The sequence below is a fragment of the Poecilia mexicana genome, unplaced genomic scaffold, assembly GCF_051168715.1.
Source record: "Poecilia mexicana isolate PSO_F unplaced genomic scaffold, ASM5116871v1 scaffold_12, whole genome shotgun sequence".
Classification (NCBI taxonomy): domain Eukaryota; kingdom Metazoa; phylum Chordata; class Actinopteri; order Cyprinodontiformes; family Poeciliidae; genus Poecilia; species Poecilia mexicana.
The window spans coordinates 4,579,868-4,607,129 of NW_028263381.1; the positions used below are offsets into that span (position 1 = coordinate 4,579,868).

Consider the following 27,262-nt stretch of genomic DNA (forward strand, 5'->3'; position numbering starts at 1 on the left):
CCTCCGGGTCAGGACCTGCCTCAGAGTAAGGACCTGCCTACGAGACAGGACGTGCCTCCGGGTCAGGACCTACCTCCGAGTCAGGACCTACCAATGAGACAGGAGCTGCCTATAAGACAGGACCTGCCTGTGAGTCAGGACCTGTCTGCAGGTCCTTACCTGACTCCGAGTTAGGACCTGCCTACAAGACAGGACCTGCCTCTGGGTCAGGACCTGCCTCTGGGTCAGGACCTGCCTCCGGGTCAGGACCTCCCTCCGGGTCAGGACAGACCTCTGATACAGGATCTGCCTCCAGGTCAGGACCTGTCTCCGGGTCAGGATCTGCCTACGAGACAGGACCAGTCCTCATGCCTAACGGTGTTTCCAGGATTTTTCTCACCAACAGAGAGAAGTGTCAAAATTGGACGCGTTTCTTCAGCAGAACTTTCGAAGAAGTTCGAAGGGGTTCGAAGAAGAAGGAGACAAGATGGGGGGGGTGGGGGGGCTGATGTATCGTTAGAGGGGGCGGGGGAATCGAAGAAGGTGAGGCCAAAGGCAAGACCGTTGAGGGTTGACTAGCGTACCATTAGAAGTGCGAGGGGGTGAAGAGGGTGGGGAGGGTCTAGCATACCGTTGACTGCTGGGGGGACAGACGTTAAATTGGGGTGTGGGAGGGGAGGGGATATATATATATATATATATATATATATATATATATATATATATATATATATATATATACATATATATATTAATATATATATATATATATATATATATATATATATATATATATATATATATATATATATATATATATATTAATATATATATAATATATATATATATATATATATATAAGATTTATTTATAAAATAACCCAATTCGTATCCCAGCGCTGGGTCAAATATGGACCGACCGAACTCTGGGTTGTTTTAACTCAACTGGGTTGGGTTGATGGTTTGACCCAGCACATTGGGTTATGGCAATTAACCAAAGGTTGGGTTAAATTAACTTGTTTAATTCGGTTAAATTGACCCAAAATTGGGATGAAACTCATAACTCAACACAAGGGTTATTATACCACTATAGTTGGGGGGGGGGGGGCAGATTTATTTATATTAAATTTCACTAATTAAAAACAGGATTAAAACAATCTGAATTTACAGCTTTTATTTCCATGTGATACATATATAGAGCCAGCAGATGTATTTACAAAAGTTACAAAACATAAGTTAGTTGTTTCAAAAGTATAGTGTAGCGTCCCGGTTGAAAGGATGATCTCTCAAACTGATGGTTCATGTTTCTTTATTCAACAGCCTTTGTACATGAACACACTGTAAGAGCTACAAACATACAAATAAAATACCATTAGTAACTCTTAGTGGTTCTAACATTTTACCTTAACCTACAAACCTTACTTTATGTAATAACATTAAATTTACAATACATGTATTTAATTAACTATAATATTTCTATATTATAAATTAACTAAAACGTATTCCAACTGTTCGACAGTTAATCAAATATTAACACTATTTCATGTGGAAACATAAACATTACGCTCAGTATATACAATACTGTCGTCAAAACACTCACCTTGTTCCCTCATCAACCAAGCGCTAATTAATTGTTTAGACCTTAGTTGGACTATTCCTTAGTTACCTCCCTTTAACTGTGACTCATACGCTCTCTTACTCTCTGCACTATGTCCCAAACAGTTAATTGTCAGTTACTGTCAGAAGTTTGTGTAGATCACTTAGCAACCTGATCCCTTTAAAAATCCTTTCAAATTAAAAGCATCAGTCAAAAGGTAACAAATAACTCTTGGTTAAATGAGGAAACAACATAAAAAAAATAAAATAAATACATATATGTATTAATAAAGTCATTTACATATAGTTAAATCACTTCAACTCATTTGGCTACAACTCCAGAAGTTTCTCCACATTAGAAAAGATTTCATGTAAAAAGTCTGTTTTAAAGCAAACTACAAGTAAACCTTTCAGCCATTAAACAAGGAGCATTTTTAACGGCACTTTAGCATTTTGCCAGTCTCCCTGCATGAGGACATACGGCTTGTCGCATTTTGTAGATGCGCCACCAGGTTTGTCCCAACCTGATGGAGAGAGAAGACAGAAAAAACAGGCCAAATAAGAAAAAACAGGCCAAATAAGTGCATTAGTGATGCACTTATTTAAACAGCAAACAATTTGAGCATGATTCAAAGATGAAGGTTGACTTCCAGGCTGGATATCAATGCAACCTTCTGAACTTCCAGGTTGATGGGTCTGAAACTCTTCTCCCAAATGAATAAGGTGGAGCAGGAAGGAGAACTGGCAGCAGCTGCAGGGCTACATCATCTTCTGGATCAAACATAAGCTAGTGTTAAAATATTGCAGTAACTAAAAAGTATGAAAACATTTTAGAGAACATTTCTTCTGAGCTTCAATACCATGAGGGAGCAGACTCATGTTCTTGGCCATACAGAAGGTCTTCGTTAAGAACAATGAGTTTGGGTTTCGTTTAATTCTCCTGTAGATCCTGGATGTAAAATTACAAAATCTATCAGAAAAGACAAAATCACAAATCAAACTTTAAGAATGACTGAATTCAACCTTATAGTTGTCTCCACTGCAAATAACTTGTAATTACCGACTTTAAATAAATGTTTTTGTAATTAATAGTAACAATAATAATACAATTAGCAAACATTAACACTAGATATTGTCTTATTTTTGCTTTTAACTCGTTGCCGAAAATCAGCGGGAAACGGTGGTTCTCTCTCGGCTTAACGAGCCGCTCCGCCCTGACAGAGCGGGCGAGACGAGCCGGCGGCTGCAGGGGAGCGGATAAGTCCGAACACGTCCGAGCATGTTTCTAATTAAACTAAATGTAGCGGCCACTCGGATTGAACAGCCAGACGCAGGGAGTTTCAAACGGGTACAGTTTAATCTCGACCTTTCTTTCCATCGACACCGTGAAAACTGTAGTATAAAACAAAAGGATTACGGAACCGTTGGACATGCTCAGTTCTTGTATAAAACCACAATGGTTCAGCTACAACAGGAATGAGAGTCAAAAGGCCGGGGCTCAACAGGTGATTTGCATTTGCATTTAAATACGAAAACCTCTGCTAGGCCCAAGGGGAGGGGGTGATAGGGGAACACGGACACACACCGTTTTTGACCATTTTTGGCAGTGCTCTACAGTTTTCCACTCTGACAAAAACCTCTTGCCGATAGCCCTCAATCTCCATGCGCACGGCAGAACTAGGTGTCAATAGCTGTCGAAAATCCCACTTTTCATGCAGTGCAGGTTAAGGCATTTCATCCATCAGTCTGTGAAGAACAGGAGGGGAAAAAACACCCTTCACATAGGTTTTATTGCTAAATATTTAACAGCAGATGATTTTATACAACTCAGTGTCTTCGTATGATAGCTGAGAAGTTATTGTGCTGTTACCACACTTAAGATTTACTCCCAAAGTCTGTCTGGCATTTTTAGTGTCTGTGGTGCATTAAATAAAACATTTACAGTGTCACTAAAATGCACAGTAGAATGTTTATTGTTCAGCAATGTTTGGGTTTGTTGTTCTGAAGCTGTTAGAAATTATATACAAGTACAAGAAAGAAATTGCGCCATTTTATTATTTTTGAGAAATTTGTATACGATTTTAGTGACTGTTTATCCACCTAGGTGTGTTGTGTGTGTGTTCCCATTAGTTATTGTTAACATTGTTTCCTACTACAATGTTTTTCCTTCCACTCAACTTTCCTTGTACAACCTTAGACACAGCCAGCTTCTTTCAACAAAGATCTTTTGTAGATTACCCTGCTGGAGGACATTCTCTAGCTGCGCTTCCGTTACAAATGTGCTAAAAACGTTGTCTGCATTACGCTGATGTCCAGCATAATACAGACACAATAATATCCAAACACAATTTTACATTTACAGCATTTCCATTAAATAAGATATGCAATTAAAATCACACATGATTAAGTTTGTTCATGCAATAAAGTTATTTTAAAAAAACCCCACCATCCTCCTACCAATTCCTGTTGTCATCTTAGTCTTTTCCGCCAATAGCAACATCTGGTTGTTGATCTTGTGATTCATGTGATGCAAAAAAAGTTTTTCAGTTGCAGTTTGGCAAAATACACTCATTTTGATAGAGCCAAAAAAAACCACCTCATCCTTGCACAAAAATTTTTTTTTACAAAAAAATGGCGTTTTCTATTAGTCTAATTTAGTTTAGCAATTCCATCTATAGGCTCAGGAAGACTTTTCATGTGTTTTGACTTCATTAGGATGTGACAAGTTTCCAACAGAATTTTATTTAATTTTTTAACTGTAGTGAAATTTTGTGAGATACTGAATTTTTGGTTATTTGTAAGCCGTAAGCATCAAAATTCACTCTGTGTGATGACTATACAAGTGTCACTTTCTGAAAGGAGCGACTGAAATAACATTTTCATTATATTCCATTTTTAATTTTTTTTACAGGTTTATGGTAATAAACATCTGATTCCCACTTTAAATACTCACCTCCACCTGCAAACACCAATTCATTTAAAAGTCATGAATTAAATGTATCCATTTTGCTAATGGCAACTAATTGAATTTATCTTCTAACAAAAAGTCAAGATAAGTTTATGGGTTGGGCAAAGTAAAAATAATTATAATTACATCACGTTGCTTCTAATGTGGCAAAAACAGACATTTAAAAGGAAAGAGAACAACCAGTGACGCAATGTATTCAACAAATCTAGAACAGGTCAGATTAGTTATTTTTATTTTACAGAAACATGATGTGAAATGCCTGCAAATAATTGCAGAAGTTTCAGGTTAAAGACAACATTTTGGTTACAAATTGTCTTCCTACTCTAACATTTTGTAACCAAAATATCAGTTTACAAAAATGATGAAAAAAGATGACAGAAAAATAAAAAAACTTTGACAAAGTCACGTTTTATTGATCAGAAAAAGCATACAGATAAAAAGACCTTGGAGCCTAATTGATCATTGGTTTTCTGTGAAACATTATTACCAGCTGGAGGAGCTCAGCCATCAATCAACAGGGTTTGTTTAAAGGCTGGAGTGTAAAGCTAAAGAGTTTCACTAATTCGTAGTTTCCTGATGAGAAAGTTAATCTCTCCTTTCTGACCTTGGCAAGAAAAAAACCCCCAGAGTGGATCACAGTGATTCATCGGTACGGTAACCGATGCAGCGATAAAGACTGTTTCCGTATACAGGCCGTTTCAAAAAAGGGATATTTAGTCAAATAAATTGACAGGAAGAAGCAAATAAACTTCAGAAATATGGAATGACTGGAGTGCCAAAAAAAGAGAAAAAATACATTTGTTAAAAAAAAATAAATTATATAAACAAAGACAAGAAAAAACATGACAAATTGATGAAATAAAGATTTTAATGGACGTAGATTTTTGTTTATAATTTCAGAAAATGTATAGAAAGAGCTTCTGCATCTTTTGATATTTGTTCTGCTAGTCTTTTGCATTAATTTCTGCTTTACCCATTTGTGCGTGCACAACTGTCAAACCCTAATCATCTTCATCTTAAAAATTGAAGAAATTAAATAAAATAAAAGTAAAAAAGAAAATGTTTTCAGTGTTTTTCAAATTATTATCATCATTAGACAAACATCTTCACTTTTTTGGCACTTCTATCATTCCATACAGACCAGAAAAAGCCTGATTTTGTGAATGGAGTCTTGATAGTATTTTTCATTTATTTTTTTGGCTAAAATGTAGTGGATATATAAACACAATGAGAAAAGTGTCACATCTGAAAATGTAGAGTCATATCTGTGATGCCTTCTAACACTGCCGAGACTTTCACATATTCATTCTGATGCTTCGGGACAACCCTCGCTAAAGACGCTGGGTTTTAAAGTAGAAAACACTGAACAGGAGTTTCTTCATTGCTTCCAGTCCATTTTGAGTCAAGTCTCCTGGATTTCAGTTACAAAGCGCCACGCACTTGTTAACAGATCCAGAGCCGTCCCAAAATAGGGGAATAAAAAAAAATACGTGAGATCTTCTAATAAGAATTGTTCCCCCTTCTTGGTAGCTTGATCTATGCCTGGGAGAGGGCTTGTTTGAGATCTCTGAGCAACATGGACGCCATGACGGTCTTCTCTGTGTTGATGGTGAGGAGGGCAGTGGAGGACTCTCTCAGCTCCAGCGTAACCAGAACCAGAGCTCCGCTGCTGACGGTGCGCCCAGCAAACCTACAGGAACACAAAAGAACTTCAGCAGGGAAAAAAAAAAAAAGAAAAAAAAAGCTGCGCTCTGTTAGGCTAACCGCTTAAAGACCAAAGTGTATACAAAACCATAGCCAAGAGATAAAATACTAAAATGCGGCCTATGCAATACTTTAAAAACCCTTCCACCACATGAAAGTGAATTATGCATAGCTAGACATGTCACAATACGATTTGCTGGACGATAAATTGTGCTAGAAGTTATCAAGATAAATGATAGTATTGTTGTTTTGAGATCATTTTCAAGTAACGCAAAGGTAATGGTATAATAATGGAAGACAACATTTTCAAAGAAACTTTGAATTCTAATGAACATTTAACACTGGAACTGGGAGACATTTTAAATATCAAAAACAAACAACACAGAAACAAGAAATAAAATGAATTGCCTACCACCTCAACATTACATTTTGTTGTATTACAGACAAAACCTAATTAATATTAATATTTTAGGGGATGGACTGTAAATGACCCCCAATTAGGAAGGTAACTGCATTTGGTTTGAGTAAAACCAATAGATTTTGTAACAAAAGTCGCTTCATTACTTCTAAAAAAAAAAAAAAAAAAAAAAAAAAAAAAAAAAGACCAAATAAACCAGAAAATTTATTTCAGGAATATCACACATTTTTCTTACTGGACATAGAGTATGTTTGTAGAAACGAACGAGGCGAGCAAAGTGAGTCTGGCTCTGCACTAAGCCACATGTAGCAGAGCAACAGAGTCTATTATCCCATCGGACCGGCGCCATCGGGGACAGAACACGCCCTTAATGCCCGTCAAACAGCACTCAGCCTCTTTTATGGACTGTGAGAGTCTATGACTGTGTGGGAGCTCTGGGACTTCCATGGCCGACGCCCCCCCCCGCCCCCCCTCCCACAAACCCCGTCCCACCAGCTCCCTCTGGGGCCATGCGGACGATTCAGTCCACCCCCGTTTCCTTGGATACCTTCCCCGCAGACCGGGGGGCAAATCTGGGCGCACATGGTCCCCATTGAGAGAAGCTAACAAGAGGCAGACAGAGGCTATGACCCGGCGTGACCCTCTTTGAGCATGACGGTGTCGAGCCAGGACCTCACGTGACACATTCCTAGCCATCTGGCTCCGTTTAACACTACATCTCCCACAACAAAGACCCCCTGCGGCGGCCCGCTTAGGCCTGACAAACAGCCCACAAAGGGACCCACTTAGGCCTGACTAAAGCCTGTGAAGAGCCCCCACAGGACGGGCTGTGGACGGGCGCCGTGCCGCGCTGCGACCGGGGGCCTAACGCCTCGGCTAATTAGCACACGCGCACGTTAGCAACGGGGAGAGGAGGAGACGACGTGCACGCACAGACAGAAGCGTCGGGAGGAGGGGGTGACGTCTCTGGGGAGCCGCTAAATTACCATCAACAGACGAGAGGGAGTTTATCACGGCGCTCTCAGCGAGGAAAGAGAGAGTCCTCCTTGGACTTAATTAAAATATTAGCCACTTCAGCAGGACCGACTCATTCAGGAATGAATGAAAAAGAAAAAAACTTGTTTCTGCTTTCATTTCTTCAAATAATTAAACTATTGTAAATCGGTTCTTATTACCCGACAGGCATTCATGCTGTGGCCTCGGCCTCTTCTAACTCTTAAAAGTATCAAATTTGATATATTTCTTTCTTTATGTGACAAACAAACACATAGTTGCTTTGTTTCCCTCCCTCCTCGCCTCTCTATCAGTACCCTGGAGGGGGGGTTATCTATGCGGTCCCTGTGGCTTTGCTAATGGATTTAGGATATAAATCTATCATTTATTCAGCCAGTTAACACTACCCTGAGGCCGCTAGCATTTCGTCTCAGGAGATGCGGATGTGTGCTCTCGTTCACGCGCGCGCAGCTCCAATAAGAGCCATTTTCATTGAATGCTTTGCGGTTGTGTGCACGTTCTGGTGCACAAAAGGATGAAAAGAAAAGAAAAAAAAAACCGCATCACATCTGGATGTAGCACAACATCAGCGCATCTTCATGGACCAGGAGGGAGCGATTAAGGTCGAGCGTGCCCTTAAACGGGTCATTGGTATTCTGCTCTTCGTAGAGCGGGCTAAGCGTTGGATTAATTGCGGCGCGTGGAAAAGAAAAGCAAAGCATTAGCCCTGGACTTAAAGCAGGTGGATTGACATCGATCGTCAGGGCTGCGGCTAAGCATCGCTCTCCAATTATCTGTGATTCTCTCCGCACCGAGCGGAGCCTGGGAGTGCCATCTGCCTCTCCTCCGCCCGGCCACAGCAAACACAAACTGGGCTTCACCTTTTACACAGGCTTCCTCTTTAAACCATCTTTTCATACTTCTCCAAACTCGTAGATCAAATTAGAAATAGTATTTCAAATCACAATATTAAATCGTCTAGATGTCAAAATTGACCAATTTCCTCTCGATCGTTTCTGATCGGTGGAGTACAGAAGATATTTTCTTTTATCCTGTTCATTAAATACATCAAAACATGTGAATTCCCATATTTTCTGGTGTAGAATCATCAATGTAATGTTGGTGACTATGTAGGGATGCACCGATTGCAGTTTTCTGGCCGATCACCAGACTATCCACCAATTCTGATTTTGGCAGATACAGATTTTTTTTTTGTTTTTTGCCTGGAAAGTCGCTAAAGACGGCAACAAAATTCCTAATCTGACAACAAAAAGTTGAACAAAGAGGACAATGATTGATTTTCAGATCTTTATGGATAAAATTGGTTTTGCAAAAATCGCTCAAAATTCAGGAGGTCTCTGTGCACCCATAGACATATGATTGAAGCATAAATAGTCGTAATCCTGTAATCCCTCCATTTTCTTCTACAATCTAAACTAAGATCAAATAATCAGTATTTAAAGAGAAAAACGTTAAACAAAATTAAATGCGAACTCTTTGAACATAGCACTGTGGTATTAGCTGCATCATCAGTGGAGTTACAGGTGGGAATCCTTAGTCACAGTCACCTGAAATGTTTCTAAATTATGTCCAGCTTGCAAAAAAGGAAAAAAAACAAAAACAAAACAACAACAACAAAACACAGCAGTCATATTTAAGCCTGCTGACTGGCAGTGCACAGTTGTCTTTGTTCTATTCAACTGGAGGATTCTGGGAAGTTTTATGGCATCTTGAGCACACTGTAGAAACTCTCTGATGGAGCATTTTGGCCTTTGTTTTTTTTTTTTTTTTAAACCAGAAACTTTTATAGATTCTGCAGTTGATTCAATACTTTGGTCAGCATACCAACAACCTTACAGGGTTTCTGTAAGTTTCAGGTAAAGTCCTTTTTGAAACCATTTTCAGTTCAATTTTATGCCAAAACAATTTACTAATTTCATCAATTATAACTTATACAATTATAACTTATACAATTATAACTTCCAGCTTTTGTGGACTTTTTTACTCAATTCAAATCTATTGCTGTTATGCTACGTCAATCCAGTGGTCACTTTAATGGATTTCAGTCTACTAGTAAAATCCTGTACTAAATTTAGCCTTTTCAACAATAAAATGACTAATTGTAGATAACGTTAGAAAAACGTTCCAATTTTATTAGCCTCAACGTAAACAGAATCGGGGAACCGGGTAGTACTTACTGGATTTAGCAAAGGCTAATCAATGAAAACAGAAACATCGTTAATAAAAGAAAAAAAAAACTTTGCTTTATACCTAAATAAACAAATGTTTTATGATGATTAAATTTGTCTGGAAAAATCTTGAAGCTATCGCAAATTTGCTCCACTCTTGAATGGGTCCAAGAAGAATCAATCAGAGGGCCGCAAATGGCCCCGGGGCCGCACTTTGGACATCCCTGGTTTAGAAAGTAAAAAAAAAAAAAAATGGTTATAGAATGTGAAACGCAATCTGGTAATTCAGAGCTAAGAGATGCATTAAATTATTTGAAGGAGTAAAAGAGAAAAAACAATAAAAAAGAACACAGATGTTACCTTTCACAAAAGGTGTGGAATAGAACCATTTTCTGTACTCTTATTTTCATTTTTCCATCCAAACCCGCTAAATAATGAAAGCTAATTCTGTAGCTGAACACTAAAGGAACAGTGGCCACAGGGGGATCGAGCTCCGCGACCAAGACTGAACCAAACATCCAAACATGTCCGATGCTCCGTAAATGAGCGAGTCAGGTGAGACGATGACTAAACGGCACGTTTCGGTCCCGGTCAGACGGATACAGAAGCTGCAGCTGTGAGGCCGTTTCGGTTCCTGGCTGGAGCTGGACGCAGGCGGGCCGAGTCAGACCAGGCAACTAGCCAAAGCTGTTAGCTCCAATTAGAACCAGGAAGCCCGCGCGCATCACGGCCGTACGGGCGAAAACCAGGAGGGGAGGACAAACGGACGACGGAGGCAAACTAAAAAAAAAAAAAAGGACCACAGTGAAACGAGGAGAACACGAAGCATCACAGAGAGCCCGTCGTTTTAATTAGGCCGCAGCAAATTAAACACAGAACGGGAACGAGAACACAACAGAGGGGAGAAAGAAAGAAGAAAAAAAAAATCTGTTAAAAGAAACATAATCTAATTATAATCCAGTGTAAAAGACAAAGCACAGTTTATAAATCAAAAGGGTTCAGATTTTGATTTTTTTTTTCCTCCAAACTTATTTTGGATGGGGGAAAATTGGGCTCTGACCGGTGGGGATTGGCAACGCATGCAAAATTCGATCAAATTTGCTTTCAAACGGACTGAAAAATAGAGCACATTTATTCTATTCCGCCTGTTTAGACATAAACAAGAACAGCGTTTTCTACATTTGCTTTCCTGCTTGATTTATTGCCATCCCCCCTTTCCAACAATCAATTTCTCTGTTTCAGTGGCAATGCTCCCCCCTCCTCTTCGCACCCCATCCTCTCGGCTTTGGCGGCCTGTGTGGGAAAAGCAGTGCTGCACCCTGCTGACGGACAGCAGGAGTGCAGGGACGCAAAGGAGAACGGGTTGTCACTTTGTCAAACAAAACCAGAGCTCAATTCCACTACACACGCTGATATTACCTTTTATTTTCACTCTGAATCCAAACTTCTAATCCTGTTGTTTTTCCCCCTTCAGATTTTACAGAGATTTTCTCTGGGGATTTCTTTGGAAATAAGGGATTCTTGATGGAGGTCACTTTACGCGTCACATTTAATGCAGAGTGACCTCTACATTAAGCTCTCAGTGGGTGTATCCGATCTGAATGATTAATCTAATGTCTGTGTGTGAGCGCCATTTAAAGCAGGAACTGCAGCAATGCGTGGGTAATTTGTGCCACTTATAGGGAAAAAAAAAAAAAAAAAACTAGACTTGCTTTTTTGTGTGTCGAGCAAAAAAGTAATGAGAGCTAATCTTTATTTTCAACATGGCACAATATTCTGCAAAATAATCACTAAAGCTAATCGTTGACATGAATAAATCAGTGCTAATAAAGCTACTAGCCATAAGACATAAGGCTATAGATGGAGGTGTTCAAAATTAAACGCAAAACTATTATATTTCTCCCCTGACGTGCAAGCTTTTGTTTTGAAAATTACTGGGAAAGTTTTTATTAACATTGTTCCTCTCAAGCAATTCTTAAAATTTCATTAAAACATAAAAGTGTAACAATCTAACTGACTAACAGTTTCTTGACCTATTTCGAAATATCGGGATTTTTGCTTTACTGTGAGCATAAGAAAAGTGAAGTTGCATTCTTTCAGCCAGCTGAAAGGAGTGTGCAGCAACAAGCAGGGGAGGGGCAGCACCACATTGCTCCACACAGCAGGAGAAAACCTTTTCATTAGCATGTCAATGCTGGCCTTTTTGACAAAACTTGGTTGAATCTTGATTCCAGTTGCCTGGATACATGCAGAACTTATTTTGACATTGGAAACATAACCAGAGATTGGAATCTGCTCATCTTCTCCTGATCAGGTCTGATTGGTGGTTGGGTGGTCAAATATAAAAAATATCAGATTTTTCTTTTTAATAACTGCAGCAAGACTAAGAAGACACAAGTAGGAAATAGGAATTGATCATAATCAAAATAATAATAATGATAATGAAAAAAACCCCACAAATTTTAGAGGTGCACTAATTGCAGTTTTCTGGCAGATTGCTGATTTAAAAAAAGCCTGACCTGCTGATTTTAGCCGATATTGATTGTTTCGTCTGAAAAGTTGCCTAATGTAGTGAAAAGTTGCCAAGTTGGCACCAGTGGGGTGAGTTTTGTTAACCATGTGACTGCAGATGTGACCTGGTAGGCTGATTTTCAGACTTTTGCGGAAGCAGATAAGATCCGTTTCTCATGGAAGTATCGGTCGATTAAGAATTTGAGAGAATCAGAGATTTAAAGAAGAAGGAGGAGAAAGAAGTAAACTAATGGAACGTTGTGTTTCTGTTAATGGAACAAATCTGTGGAACAATCCGTATAAAGAAACCGAAGAGAGTAGATCAATTTCTACTTTTAAAAATAAAATATAAGATTCTATCAAGGTATAATGAAGCATATTGATTCAGTAAAGTGCTGTGTCATTACAAAGATATGTTTATTTCTTTATTATTATCATCTCTATAGCTGCACATTGTCTGTGTTGTGTTTTTTGAAGATTTATCTACATGGATGGTTGATTGATATTTAGTTGCTTATGGCACAGCAAATTGACTGGACAGACTATGAGATTTGTTTTCTCCAAACTAATCCTTTTCATTAAAAATCTTTAACATATTACAAAAATAAGTTTTTTTGTCATAATGAACAGTAAATAAATGAAATAAAAGTAAGAATATTGGCGCCAATTTATCAATTCAACCCAGATGATATCGATGTTGACCAGAAAAATGTCTGATCGGTGCATTTCTAATTAGACGTAGACATGCCTATGAAGCCAGCCCTGCAGGAGCTTTGATAAGCCAATTCCTTTCTGGCCGCCAGTTCTTTGTGTGCAAAACAGAAGACGACGAAGACGAAGAAGATGAAGATGAAGACGAAGAGGAGACTCGGAGGACTGCCGGAGTGAAATATGACAGAACAGATCCAAGCCTCTGAACCTGGGTGGTTAACTTTATTGGGGATTCTGTCGGCAAGGAACTCCATCAAGCTGCTGATCATAGGGTCGGCTTGGAAGAGCGTCTTCATTACCGCAGGACAGCGTCTTCCTCTTGAGCCGTCACAGAGGCAGAAAAGGAGATTGATGGTGCAGAGTCGTCTGATCTATTGGTTATTCTGAATGAAGTATGGGCGTATCGGTCGCCGGCCTCTCCCACCAGCTACCATTGATTTCCACTCAGTCTTTCGGCTCTCTGCGCCCTTGTGCAAAATGCCTCCCTCTTATTTTATTTATTTTTATTTTTTTTATTTTTTTTCACTCCCAACTTCCTCGGTGGCCCTCATTTATCCAACGTCTCAGACGATTCGCCGCTGTTCAAGCCTAAATCTATAAAGAAATCGCGACCAGGCAGAGAGGAGGACGAGGAGGAGGAAGAGGAGGAGAGGGAAGGAGTGAAAGACAAACAGGAAGTGAAAGACAGACAGCAGTGCAAAGGGTGAGACAGGTTGGGGTGTTTGTGGGGGGGAGAGGAACTGAAAGAGGGACAGAGCAGGAAACAGAGGGAGAGCGGGAGGTGTAATTATCTATCAGGTGTTCGGGTGTGCGTGACAGAGGAGGAAGCTCATTAGCACACTCTGTGTACACCAATTACACAGCCAGGCTTCTCAGGGCATTCCCCTGGCTTGTGAGTGTGTGTGTGTGTGTGTGTGTGTGTGTGTGTGTGTGTGTGTGTGTGCGCGCGCGCACGTCACAACAGGCACCTTCACTCTGACAGAAACGTACTTTAGCAAAACTTTCAATTCAAAAGGATGCCTGAAGAAATATCCAATAATAATCATGGTAATAAAAAAAAGTTGAATTTCCTTTAGATTTAAAGTAGTTCAGTAGGATTGTATTCAATGGATCAACAGAAACAGGACATGCCTGTGACGGAAAATGTTTTTTTGAAAAGTAAAAGTAAGTGCAACCGCTGTTTGTATCCTTTTAATCTGGAACTCATAAATCTAACTTAATGCAACCCAATAACATCTATTTACGTAGAAGTTGTGTGAATAGATGATGCCAAGTTACAAAACAGCAGTCGATCTATAATCTAAAAGGCTCGGGCAAAAAAAAGAGAAAAAAGTAATAATTATGGAAGAAAGTGGAGCTGCAGAGATCCACAGTGTCCAAGATCCAAACAAAAGATCTGGTGTTTGTGTCAAGACGGGTACTTTATTTTTCTTTGTAAAAAAAAGTTGTCAATCTTCAGTTTCTGAGATGTCAACTTTTTTCCAATATAAAGGGGTTTTATATATATATATATATATATATATATATATATATATATATATATATAAATAAATAAAATGAATCAGTATTTTTCCCTGCTCAGTTTAAGAACTCCTGTCATGATTAATTTAAGTAACATGACCTTTAAAATGTGTGATCACAACTGCAGTTCTGCAACCACTAAGAAATAAAACCTACTAAAACCTGGCAAAGCCATGCATTTGGGAACCACTGCACAAAACTAATTAGACCGACATAAATGAGCATTCTAACATTTATAACAAGCTATGTGTAAGCATCATTACATACATAATACACGGTAAGACATGTTATGAATATACATGTTTTAACAAGAGAAGTGAATGCAGGTGAGGGCGTGTGTGTGTGTGTGTGTGTGTGTGTGTGTTTTACCGTTGAAGGTTGTTTTGGTCAGATGAAACCACTCCTACATTAGCCACCGACAGGACCTGCTTGCTGATGTTCTGCTTGGAGGTGTTGGCAGTTGCCATGGTGATGGTTGCTGAAGTCTCATTCATGCCCATAAGCTTTTCTGAGAAGATGCAAAATATTTGCTCAGAAAAATTACAACACAACAAAAACGTAATTTTATGTGTTAAGTTACGTATAAAATGTATGAAAATTGAAGTAAAAGTTGAAAAGATTCAATCCGCAGGTTTACAGATGCCAGATGAAACTGGCTGGTGACCAGAGTCACCAAATTTATAGCTTAATCAATCCTTGACAAGCTGATGAGTATCTCAAAAATACTGTGGTGAATGCACCACATCCTAACCACTACCAGATCACACCAACACTTTTCAGTACGGATGTCTTTACTGAGGGAAAACGCTAAATTAGCCATTTCCAGAATCAGAAATGCTTAAATAAAGTGTGGTTTCAGTCATGCTAGCTATGCTAGCAGCAGTAATTATCAATAAAAAGCTCCTAAAGATAGTTTAATATGTGAAGGAAATATTTTGCTACTGTTTTGAACATATTTAACATGGTTTCACAGAAACTCCTCTGACGGATGAAATCACCTAAGAGCTACGAAAATGATTTTCATGTCATTTTTTTGGGAAAATCTTCCTACTGTATAGATTGGAATCTGCCAAAACTGGTATTGGCGGCTCAAAATCTTCGAAATCGACCACGAAATTCTGATCGGTCCATCTCAAAGTACAGAACCGAATAACGAAACCATCCACAACCTTTCAGCATGTGAATATAATCTATCCTGTGTAAAAGAGCGAAAGTAAACAATAAAAGACCAACAAAAAAAGGGAGAGTTCATCTGTGCCGAGTAATGGGAAAGGATTTAAATAAACGAATTGAGACAAATAGGAACATTTTAGGTAGAAATTAAAGTGGTCCCACTGTCAAATATAATAAAAACCTATTACCTGAAATAAGTTATTGACTTCCCTCCAATGGTATACATTAAAGTACATTTGTTTGAGAGAAAATGGTCCGAATGAACAGGCTGTTACTTCATCTTAAATCTCGCTTTGCTTTTATCTAAGTGCAGTTGAGCTCAGACAATCATGAATAAGGTTAATTAATGCAGAAGCAGCATTTAGCAGCACTCAGAAGCTCGCTGACGGGTGGGCGGCGTTCCTCTCCGCTCCCTAAAGGAACCACATCATCCAGAGGATGTGGACCAGCTGGAAGAGTTTACACATTTTGTTATTGTTACTCTATGCACGTGTAAACAGATTTGGTTAATAGGTTTTATGTGACAGTGGTTGGTGTACATAAAAAAATAAGCCCACAGTGATCACAAGCAGGACGGTGTCAGAGTAAAATGTGGGGTTTAGGTTTATAAGCCGAACCGAAATTTTGAAAAGCTGTTTTCTACTTGTTAAAGTCTAACTAGGTGATTAGATAGATTACCCTGTTGACAGACAAAAGAAATTAAGGTGTAGAAGTAACGAGCGCAGCGCACTGCACAATGCGCCCTGTTCCGCTCCCATCAATCACACATCCCAGACGATTTGCACTTGATTCAGACAGCGACTACAACAAGTGACAAAATGGAGCTGGAACATGTTAAACAAGCAGAAAATGGGAGAAGTTACACTGCTCACTCCAATTATAGTCTAAAAACGAAATCAATAATATCTTAATTAAAATAACATGTTGTGTTTACTTTGGGCATAAGCCTATAATTTGTCGGGTCGGGCTCGGACATGATGCCTAAGGGCTCGGATTGGGTTGGATTATTTAGGCCCAGGGTTTCCCCCAGTGTATTATAAGCCTGGCAGCCCACCAGGCTTTACTTGCCCTTCTGCCAGGCTAAGGGTTGAGCAACAATCGCATCGTCCCTGCACCTGCCTGTTGGCCTCACACTATTATTTCCAAATTATGATGCCTGCTCATGCACCTCCTAATTTTTGTTACTTTTAACAGTTTAACACAAAAACACGGTGGGCCGCTGATGAACTGCCCTAACATGCCGTCACCCCTCGCTACACTGAGTCCTCATTTGATTCAGTCTTGCAGTCCTCTGGCTCACATACATTGAAAACAGACAAGCAGCATATTCACATACTTCTGCCTGATCCAAGGAGCTAAAGTAGTAAAGACATCAAACCTGGACTGAGACTCTGTCAGTAAATATTAAAACTGAGGGAAAAGGTCAATGCCAAAGGTTTTTATTTAATTAAAACCACCGTGGATCAGGATTACACACACAGTGATGCTCGTCTCTGAGAATCTGTTGGACTGTGACGCATTTCTTTACGTCTTCAAAGAGAAAAGCATGACACAAACATGCACTCACTTTGCTCACTGCAGAAGTCTGTCTCTTTCATGGTGCTGGGCATCAACAGCTCTCCTACGGCGGGCTGAATGGACACGCTGAACTGGTCCTCCTTGGTGCTGAGGAGGGACAAACAGGATTACAAAGAGTCCATGAAAAAAAAAAAAAAAACTAACGCTTTCCTTACTGGACCTTAGACTGTTTTGTCGACAGAATGTCTTGACCAGGGCTGTCAACGTTAACACATGTGATCAGTCTAAAAAGCTTAACTTTCTTAGCACTGTATTAGATTTAGAACTGCACTCATATAACATAATGCAGATTAATCGAATTACCCATTTGTACTAAAGCCCTCCGTCCCGCAGAGTGTTCAAAGCAGCATGTTAAACGATGCTTTGACCGGCCTTGTACTGCGGTCAACAATGCAAACGAAAATCCTTTAGTGCACGTGTGTCCAAAGTCGGTCCTGGAGGGTCGGCATCCTGCATGTTTTAGTTCTCTCCCTGGTTCAGCACACCTGCATCAAATGATGGCTTGTTAGAAGCCCTAAGAGGAATATTGACTTGCTGAAGAGGTTGTTACAACCACTAGGGAGAGAACTAAAACATGCAGGATGCCGACCCTCCAGGACCGACTTTGGACACCCCTGCTTTAGTGCTTCCTTGTTTTAGACTTTGTCCAAAAAGTTACAAAACATCCAGATCAGTTTTAGTAGGGCTCGGCCTTTAATTTCCACAGCATCTGCACCACAAATAATAATAATTATTAAAAAAAAACCTTAATAAATGAAAATGAAATGACCGTTTCCTGGTATGCCTGTTTTTCACACTTCTGGTGACAAATGAAGCAAAACTCCTGAGTTGCATATAAATAATAAACTGAACACTTAATGAACCCTAAATATTATCTTCTGTTGTACACTTTCATAGATTTTTTTTTTTTTAATGTTTATATTTTTACATTTTTTGACAAATAAACATGATTTATTTGTCATGTTTGCTTGGACCTTGGGATGATTATAAAGAAAGGGTTCTGACACAAACATTATCCATTTTCTTTTTTTCATGTCCCTTTGGTTGGTGAAAGAAGTCTAAGCTCTAGTGAACATTTGATGATAAAGGTGTGTTTCACGTTTGGCCATAAAACTCAATATTTAAACATTCTTAACATAAATTAAAAAAAAACCCAATTTCTATGACATTTTTATATAACTGTAATAAAAAATTATTTGAAAGCTCTAAGAAAACGTTACCGTACGAAGCAGCTGGTTAATGATGCTAGGGCTAGCATCCAAACACGACTTTTCACCAGAACTAAATTAAAGGGCTAGTTCCCAGATTTTAGAGAATTTGGACATTTCAAAACCTGAATCAGAGAAAAACTTAAGTGGAAAAACTTTATATTAAGCAGAACATCGTTAAAACACACATCAGTGAATGAAACTACATTCCAATTATTATTTTTTATCACAAGAATCACATTGAGAAAAGTGTGAAAACAAACTTAAATATATTTCTAACAAATGTGGAATATTCCACAATTAATACAAAATCTTTAAAGCACAATTTGTGCTTTGGGGAAGCCTTCATTTATAAAAACAGATGGATATTTCTAAAAATATTTATAGACTGATAATAAAAACTGTAGGAAATGATTTGCTTATGCTCAAATATGTTCACTAATGTTGCTTCTGGCTTAAATAGCTCAACATAACGTATATATAATTAAGTGCGCAGTCAAGTCCATTTAAAATGCTTTTTAGTTCAAACTGATGCTAATGCTAATAACGCATCGTGTATTTTGAGCGGCCTTGTGTCCCTTTTTTTGGAAACGTTTCTCCTCTGGTTGCCAAGCAAACCGATGGCTCTGTGAATAGAATTTTGGAGCGGATTGATCCGTCCTCTCCATCTCAGACAGATTTTCTGATAAGGTTATTGATCAGCTGAGCAGCAGTGCCAATGGCATTCAGCAGGCTGATTTGGGTTGGGACTGATTAGTGGAAGGGGAGTGGGGGGAATAATTGTTATCCCAGTGAAACGGGATCAATCGTGGTTGATGTCTCACCTGGGAACGAAGGCAAAGTGAGGGGGGAAAACAAAAAGAAAAAAAAAAATTAACAGCAAGAACAAACAAGAGAGGCAAAACCAGCAGTTGGCAAAATTGATTCAAGCAGTCATATATGTGAGTTTTTTTTTTCAGGGTTTCCTGTTATCTTACCATAACTGGAAGTTGGCTGCCTGTGTTGAGTCGCTGAAGTCGATGCCCATGGACACGCTCACCGAGGCCCCCGGCTCCAGCCGCTCTGAAAGTGGAAGTAAAGGGGAGGGGGGAAAAACATGAGAAGAGAGAGTGAGCTCCAAGGGCAGGATGTGCGGCGCGGGGGGGAGGATGGAGGAAAGGGAGAGCGGAGTGGAACAGACAAGCGTCTACACGGCGTGTGTTTTCTACATCGCAAAGCAAGGCCGCCACGTGTGAGAAATCTATCCTTCAATCTACTTTCCCGACAAATTCAGCCTCTGAAGAGGAAAAAAAAAAAGAAGAAATACGAAAGAAGCATCTTTCCAAAGCAACAGAGCCGTCAAGGACTAAATCAGCATCAGGAGAGCTGAGGTAGAAAATAGTGGAAAATACGAGGAGTTTAAAAATGTTGGAGAGAATCAGAATCTTAAAGCGACACATGGAGTTTGGAGCGACTTTACACAAGTTAGAAAACGTGATCACTGCTGATGAATGCTGATATGTTTTTTTTTTTATTTGCATGATGGGATCCCTAGGCCTGTCTCAGTAAACTTTTCTGGATAATAAATAGTCCCAGAACTTATTGTGATACTCAATAATATCGTTGGTTTGAGACCATTACAGCCATTTTCAACCAATATAATAACAATATTAGCATAATAATCCAAGTACACCCACTCACATATCCAAAACAATTTAATTTCTAAAGAACATTTAATTTGGAATCAGAAAACATTTCAAGTATCCAAAATAAACAAAACAATTAAAATGGATTGTGAAGTTTGTAAAAACTAAAATAGTCATTCAGCTGAGACAGGGAAAACAGGCAAAAGCGGCAGGAAGGTTAGACTGCTTTGTACTGGCTGTCAAATGTTTGCAGCATTTCTCAAAATGGCGGCTTTTCAATTACTTTAAAGGAGAGCGTTTTTTTGTTTTTTTTATGACTGTTGTCCAAATGGAAATTATTGCGCTCCTTTTAATTTATTTTCTGACTAATTGATTTATTGCTTATTGTGACGAGCTGGAGGAGGCCTCTGCACACATAACCAGCAGAAACTGAACTCAAAGTAAACACCAGTGTCCTTTGGTATAATGTTACATGACAATAGGCAGCAGAAAAGAGCAAATTCACTCATCATCCTTCAGCAAACAGGCATAAAGCAGCTCAACATAAAGCTTTTGTCTGTATTCATCCCCCTGCAGTTCATCCAAACTAAAGCCAGCCTCTGGCTCACCGTACCCACACTCAATCGATCCAAATTACCCACCGTTTGGCTGCATGAGTTCCTTCAATGCCCAATCAATCCCCTGCAAAGGGCGCTTTTAGCATGCTTCACCGCGCACCGCTTATGTCTCGTGGTGCGGTTCAGGGCCCGCACGCACCAGAGGTTTTAAAGGTACAGTTTATCAGACGGAAAACTGGGGACGGCGTGTCAATTTTCTTTTTCTGATCGATATCAATGAAAATGTGACTTGATTAGATCTGGTGATTAGTCGTCGGCTTTTTTTTATTTATTTAATTGTTTTTAGTAGAAGTGGGGCTGAATGGGCTTAGAGGGTATTCGACGATTTGATGATCATTTAAGATCCGTCTGGAAAACACAACGAGCCAAGAAAAATCTCAATAAGCGACATGGAGTAGGGGTGTCCAAAGTGTGGCCTATGAAATTATCTCTTTTTTATAAAGCAAAAGTCAAAAGTCCTATTTATGTGTTTGATCTTTAATGACATACACATTTCATAAACTTTCATAAAAACCTGTAAATCACAAACTAATTTTTGTATTTTTAATTTAATGAATTTTGTGGCCCACCAGTAGTTTTTGAATTTGTCAGTTTTGGCCAAAGAAGAAAAGAGGAGATCTCAAAGTATCACTAAATAACTATTCTATACAATATTTAAAATAAAAATGTTATAGCATGATCAAGTAAGGTTAACTTCAGTTGTTAAAAAAATGCTACATATATGAAATAAAGACTTTAAGTCTTTTTACTTCCTAATTTAACGCCTTGAAATTGGGCCTCTGTCTCTTTAAGAACTCCTCATCTTTCTGAAACTCAGCCTTCAGGAAGTCATCACAACATGGCCACTCTTTTAACCCTTTAAAAACACTTTGAAAGGCGTTGCTCTGAGAAGTAGCTCATATAGCTCACCAGGTGTTTGCTAATTGCTGCAGGCTAGTCTGAAGGAGCTGAGTGCTGGAGTCAGAAGCCCACAAACTGTAGCTCTGAAGAGGAGCTGCATCTCAGAGGCGGGGCTAGGTCCACCCAGGTGTTTTGCAAAGCTGAATGGTTGCCATGGAGATCGGCAAATTTCTCAGTCATGCATGAAAGAATCAAAGCAACACTCCAGATATGTTTTTGAGGAGAGACCAACATTAAAGCATAATGTAAAGCTAAAAAAAATTCTATTTTAAATAATAGTTCCCCTTTAAAGCAAATGTAAACTTTTTTTATTTTTTCTTAAAGTGACTAACTCATACAAAGAATCTATCCGGTCAGAGGAGACATTTCCATGCTGTTGCTGCAAATGTACGACGTAACGGGTGTTGGCGTTTTTGTGTGTGCAAGCGACTCACCAACGGTGTTAAAGCAGTGGACGTTCAGGCTGCCTGGGCTACGATCTCCTATATGGATCTCTTCCAGGCTGTGATCTGAGCTGTTGGTCAGGATGACCTGCACTGCAACCATACTGGGCTGGTACAAGCATGGCTGCCGGGGGAAATGGTACTTCGCCGACAAGCCTTTTCCCGTCATATGGTGGAGCAGCTCGTAGGTTTTCACTGGGCCAAACGATGAAGAAGTGACCTGGAGAGAGATTGGAATAAAATCAGTGACAAAAACAGGCAGCCATGATGGATCGATTCTTCTAGATAAGTCTTTACACATTTTGTCAACACATTGTATTTCACTGAGATTCTATGTGACACAAAGTTGTATGCGAGAATTGAAAAGTACATGTAATTTTACATTATTTTATTTATTTTTTTTTACAAATAGAAATCTGAAATGCCTAATTTGTAAACTGAGACCACCGCTTTCTAATTTAATCTCAGAACGACTGACACAGAGAACAAACACAATCATGAAGACCAAGAAGCACAACATAAACAGAACTTCATTCAGAATGACGAGTAGCAAAAATCAAGAGAAAACACACACTGAGCATCAGTATTAAACATGGTGGTGGCAGAGTCATGCTGCGCCGGGATGCAGAAACTGGTTAACGATTGATGGAAATTTAGATGGAGCTAAATAAGTGAAGAACATCTGTCAGAGGCTAAAAAAGAGTCAAAGGTTTTCCTTCAACAAGGACAATGAGCCCAAACATTCAGCCAAGAGTTAGAAAGAGATTAAAGAATATTCTTTTGTAAAAAGAGCCTATACAAAGTTCAGACATCAATCTGTAGCCAGAGAACAGCTGCAACTAGCAATCGATTAATTGCATAATAAAATTGGCACTTTCTGCAGACTTGTCAATTTATAACTTAAGCTGTTTTTACATAAAATTAAAAATACACTAACAAATGCAAATAAAGTAATTAATTACATTTTAGAAATAGGAAAACATTTGTCGGGCTGCACAGTGGCGCAGTTGGTAGAGCTGTCGCCTTGCAGCAAGAAGGTTCTGGGTTCGACTCCCGGCCCCGGTCTTTCTGCATGGAGTTTGCATGTTCTCCCTGTGCATGCGTGGGTTTTCTCCGGGTTCTCCGGTTTCCTCCCACAGTCCAAAAACATGACTGTCAGGTTAATTGGCCTTTCCAAATTGCCCCTAGGTGTGAGTGTGTGTGTGCATGGTTGTTTGTCCTGTGTGTCTCTGTGTTGCCCTGCGACAGACTGGCGACCTGTCCAGGGTGTACCCCGCCTCTCGCCCGGAACGTGAGCTGGAGATAGGCACCAGCACCTCCTGACCCCACTGAGGGACAAGGGTGAAGGAAAATGGATGGATGGATGGAAAACATTTGTCTAAGATGCAATAACGTTCCATTAGTGAACGCCTGATCATTTGTAGCAAAGGATGCATCTGCAGCTAAAAGAATAAAAAAACTTTAGGTTTTTTTGTTTTGTTTTTTATTTAAAACCATAATGTGTATATCTTTCATACAGCTTTGACATAATTACGGCTCTGGGTGTGTTGTTCTTTGAGCAAAATGTCCCCCCGCCGCCCGGAATTGGTGTACTCCAATTAGCAATTAATCAATGACTAAATTAGTTGATGATTATTTCAAAAATCGATCAATCAGGATTAACTGTTTCAGGCCTAAGTCAGACCTGAAAACTGATGATCACAGTTTCAATCCTATCCCGCATTACGATTACGCATCACTGAGCATGAACCCTTTTTGCGAGGCAGCTTTCTGCAAAAACTCAATATTCTGTACAATATCGTGCAACTGCATCCAAACTAAAGGCCGGGACAACACAAGAATATCCATCCGTCACGTGACGAATGCTCATACAGCTGAACGTCTCTAATCAACAGCTAGAAGGCACCTCTTGTTAGCGAAGAACTCTCCCTTCGTTAAGCCTGGAAGGTGAAGAGGAGTGCGTCGAGGAAACATCCTCAATCAGCTGAGTTAGATGAAAATGGGCCGGATGCTCAGGCAAAGCAGGCTGAATAAAAACACCCCTAATGAATAGAAACACAAGTGGCTGCCTCGGCCCCGAGCCCCTGCCTCTGGCTGGCTGTTTAAAAGGAGCTTTTACCCTTTCAGAGGCAGGAAATTGTATTACCTCGGAGAGGCGCTGAAAAGAAAGGAGGTGGAGGCGGCGTTTTAGTTTCTATCTGTGGAATTAACATCCTGTTACAGCAGATGAACGCCGTTCGCACTCTGTGGTGTGGAGATTCTCGACTGCCTGCTCTCATTAGAGAGACGAGATGTCACAGGCAGCCCACACAAGGCAACACAATACAGCAGGAAAAATGTGTGTGTGTGTGTGTGTGTTTTTAAAGCAGAAAATTATCACATAATGTCCATAAACAGCAGAAGAGTTTGTGTTGTGTTCAAAACAAAACAAAGCAAACAACAAGCACAACAAAAAGTACGGGTATTTTTGTCAAAAAAGTCAGATCTTTTCTTTCTTGAGTGACAGCACTAATTAGACTAAAATAAAATTAAAAAAAAAAGATTGATTAAGACTCAAAAATAATTGTCACCAGAAGGCACTCAGTCCGAGTTCAGGGAATAAAAAGCAAAAATATCAATCGAAAATAGGGACGAGAGGATTAGAAAAACAGAGAAATGAAAAGTATTAAAAAAAAAAAAATAAGGCTGGAAACAAACTTAATGATTCTACAAACTTAGAAACCCAAAAGGTGTGATAAGAATGTGTCATTTGGGGTCAATTATTCATTTTGGGTTTTATTTTTCGATCCGTTCTTGTTTTTATTTCAGTGCAGATTTATTATACGACATTCAAGTTCTATTATGTTGATGCGAAATTAAGAATGTTAAGTCTAAGTAATTAGAGATTTTGTCTTATTAACACACAGTCTAAATAACATAAAGTTTAGTTGTGCAGCACATTTCAGCAGCAACGCAGTTCAAAATGCTTTGCTTCATGAAAACATGTGAAGCAAAGACGTTGTGAAACCAGTAACAAAAATAAGAGTCGTTATTAAAATCATCGATAAACATCAAACATGTTGGTCAAAGTTCCAGTTATTATGAATCTAAAGCAACTTTAAACAGGTGGGATTTTAGCCTTACTTTAACATTTAACAATGTTTCAACTGTTTTGCAGTTTTCTGGGACTTTCTTCCAGATTTGTAGAGCATAGAAGCTGAATGCTGCTTCTCCATAAGCTCCAATCTAATGTTTGGACAACTGGTGCAAAAAAATCTATGACTAAATGTATTAAAATCTGTGAATAAGTGGAGCTGAATGTGAACGAATCAAATGTCTCGTTGATGGGATAACCTGCTCATTCAGCATCTTCAGGTAGTCAGATTACCTATGATGGTGTTGAACTTTGACCTGAGCAAGAACAGTAACACCAGATCATAGCGCTGTAGTCATGGGGCGCTATAGTAGACACTAGGCATGATGGGTAAGTCACTTCATCTGCTTCTTAGCAACAGCACTCATCAGGTCACACAACCTTCTTATTTCGCTCCAGAGTGGAAACTTTATTCTCCTTCACAATTTGCAGATTTTCATTTGGTTAGTCTCACAGATTAGTGGTTTTCTTACGGCTACAAAGTTGTTCCACTGAGTTTTCTTCATCGTACATGCGGTCAACCTATTGTTTTTATCAATTGCAGTTTCTTTAATATTTATTTTTTAAATATTAAAGAAATATTTTAAAAATAAAATCAGTGTAATATTCCTAATTACACTGGCTGAACAAATTACATTTGTGTTGTTTGACTAAACTTGTGAAGCTATAAGTACCGATGCAGTTAGCAAATAAATATGTAATTCAGCCCTTTTATGTCTGTGTTAAAAAAATAAAAAGTTTTAAGTCAATTCAGCACAGATTTCTGTATCAGATCGGTGTCTGCCGATACCGATATGTGAGGTTCAGTATCGGAAGTGAACAAAGTGGATCGGTGCCTCCCTAAAATTTAAACTTTTCTATTAAAAACCCATGGAGTGAGCTGCAATCATAACATGTACAAGTTACTGGTTCTCTGAAATTATTTTTAAGAATATAGGAAAAGCAAACTTGGAGATAGATTAGAGACACTATAAAAAAAACAAAAAAACAATTGAGGTAAAAAAAAAAAAAGAAATGTAAAATAAAACGTGCATCTCCTGCCACTAGGCCATCGTAGCGTCTGTAACAGAGGTCACAAAAACATTCGTCTCTCGCGGCCGTCACGCCGCCACGCAAATTTATCGGACCACTTTTGGATGTGTCGGAGCAGTCGGTGTCGATAAAGCCCACCGTAATGTTTGCCAGGCCGTCACGACGGAGATTTACCTCCCTGACAGAGACATCCCGCCTTCAAGGTCCTCCTGTGTGCCTTCTCGCCCCCCCTGTCTGAACGGGGACGGGGACAGCGCTTCAAACTGCATATTATCACCAATTTGACATGGTGGACAGTTAAAGGCTGACACGAGTGCCCACACACCATCCGCTGTTGTTCTACGCTGCGCGGAGCAATCCCATAACACCTCAAGTGTAAATAAGAGAGGGAGAGGGATGTAACCTTGACTTCTCTGTCAGTCTCTCTTTTTTTTTTTTTTCTTTTCTTCTTCCCTTCGGGTCTGGGCTCGGAGGCTCGGTCCCGGACAGGAAAGGAGGAAGGTGACAATGAGAGAGGAAGTTGATTGAGAGGCTCTATTATGCATCAACTTAAAGGAAGCTCCAGTGATGGATGACACAGACACGCCAGTCACCTTCAGAGCACGGACGGCGCGTTCCCAGCATCCTCTCTAGCAAATGACCTGAAAATCCCGCTGACGTGCTCAAAAAAAAAAAAAAGAAAAAAAAAAGTCTAAGAGGATTGAAGCGGGCTTCGCGTTGAAACGAAAGAGCTGTGAAGTGCACAACAATGCATGGTTTATATACTGAAAAATCCAGTTTTAGTTGTTGTTTGTTGCAGATATTGTTCACTTGGGATTTCATTAAACTCTCCAAGAATCGGCAGGTTTAAGGTAAGAGGGACATGTGTTTGATTTTTAGGGCCTGACCGTTTCCCCCTTCGATCTGAAGATGACAATTAATTGTCACAAAGACCTTGGCTGCAGATTGAATTAAATAAATGCTA

At 39.4% G+C, this 27,262-nt stretch overlaps 1 protein-coding gene across 4 annotated transcripts in view; it reads right to left on the reverse strand.

Moving 5' to 3' along the window:
- Positions 1–4,934: 4,934 nt before the first annotated feature.
- The window catches only part of ap3b1a (adaptor related protein complex 3 subunit beta 1a), a 57,101-nt gene continuing 34,773 nt past the window's right edge, over positions 4,935–27,262 (reverse strand). For all 4 annotated transcript variants that reach the window (XM_014984361.2, XM_014984359.2, XM_014984358.2 and 1 more), the window contains 5 exons: positions 22,125–22,353; positions 19,526–19,610; positions 17,330–17,427; positions 14,959–15,097; positions 4,935–6,232 (listed from right to left, as the gene is read on the reverse strand). In XM_014984361.2, coding sequence (XP_014839847.2) covers positions 6,079–6,232; positions 14,959–15,097; positions 17,330–17,427; positions 19,526–19,610; positions 22,125–22,353 — 705 coding nt within the window. In that variant the 3' untranslated portion in view covers positions 4,935–6,078. The remainder of the gene's footprint in view (positions 6,233–14,958; positions 15,098–17,329; positions 17,428–19,525; positions 19,611–22,124; positions 22,354–27,262) is intronic.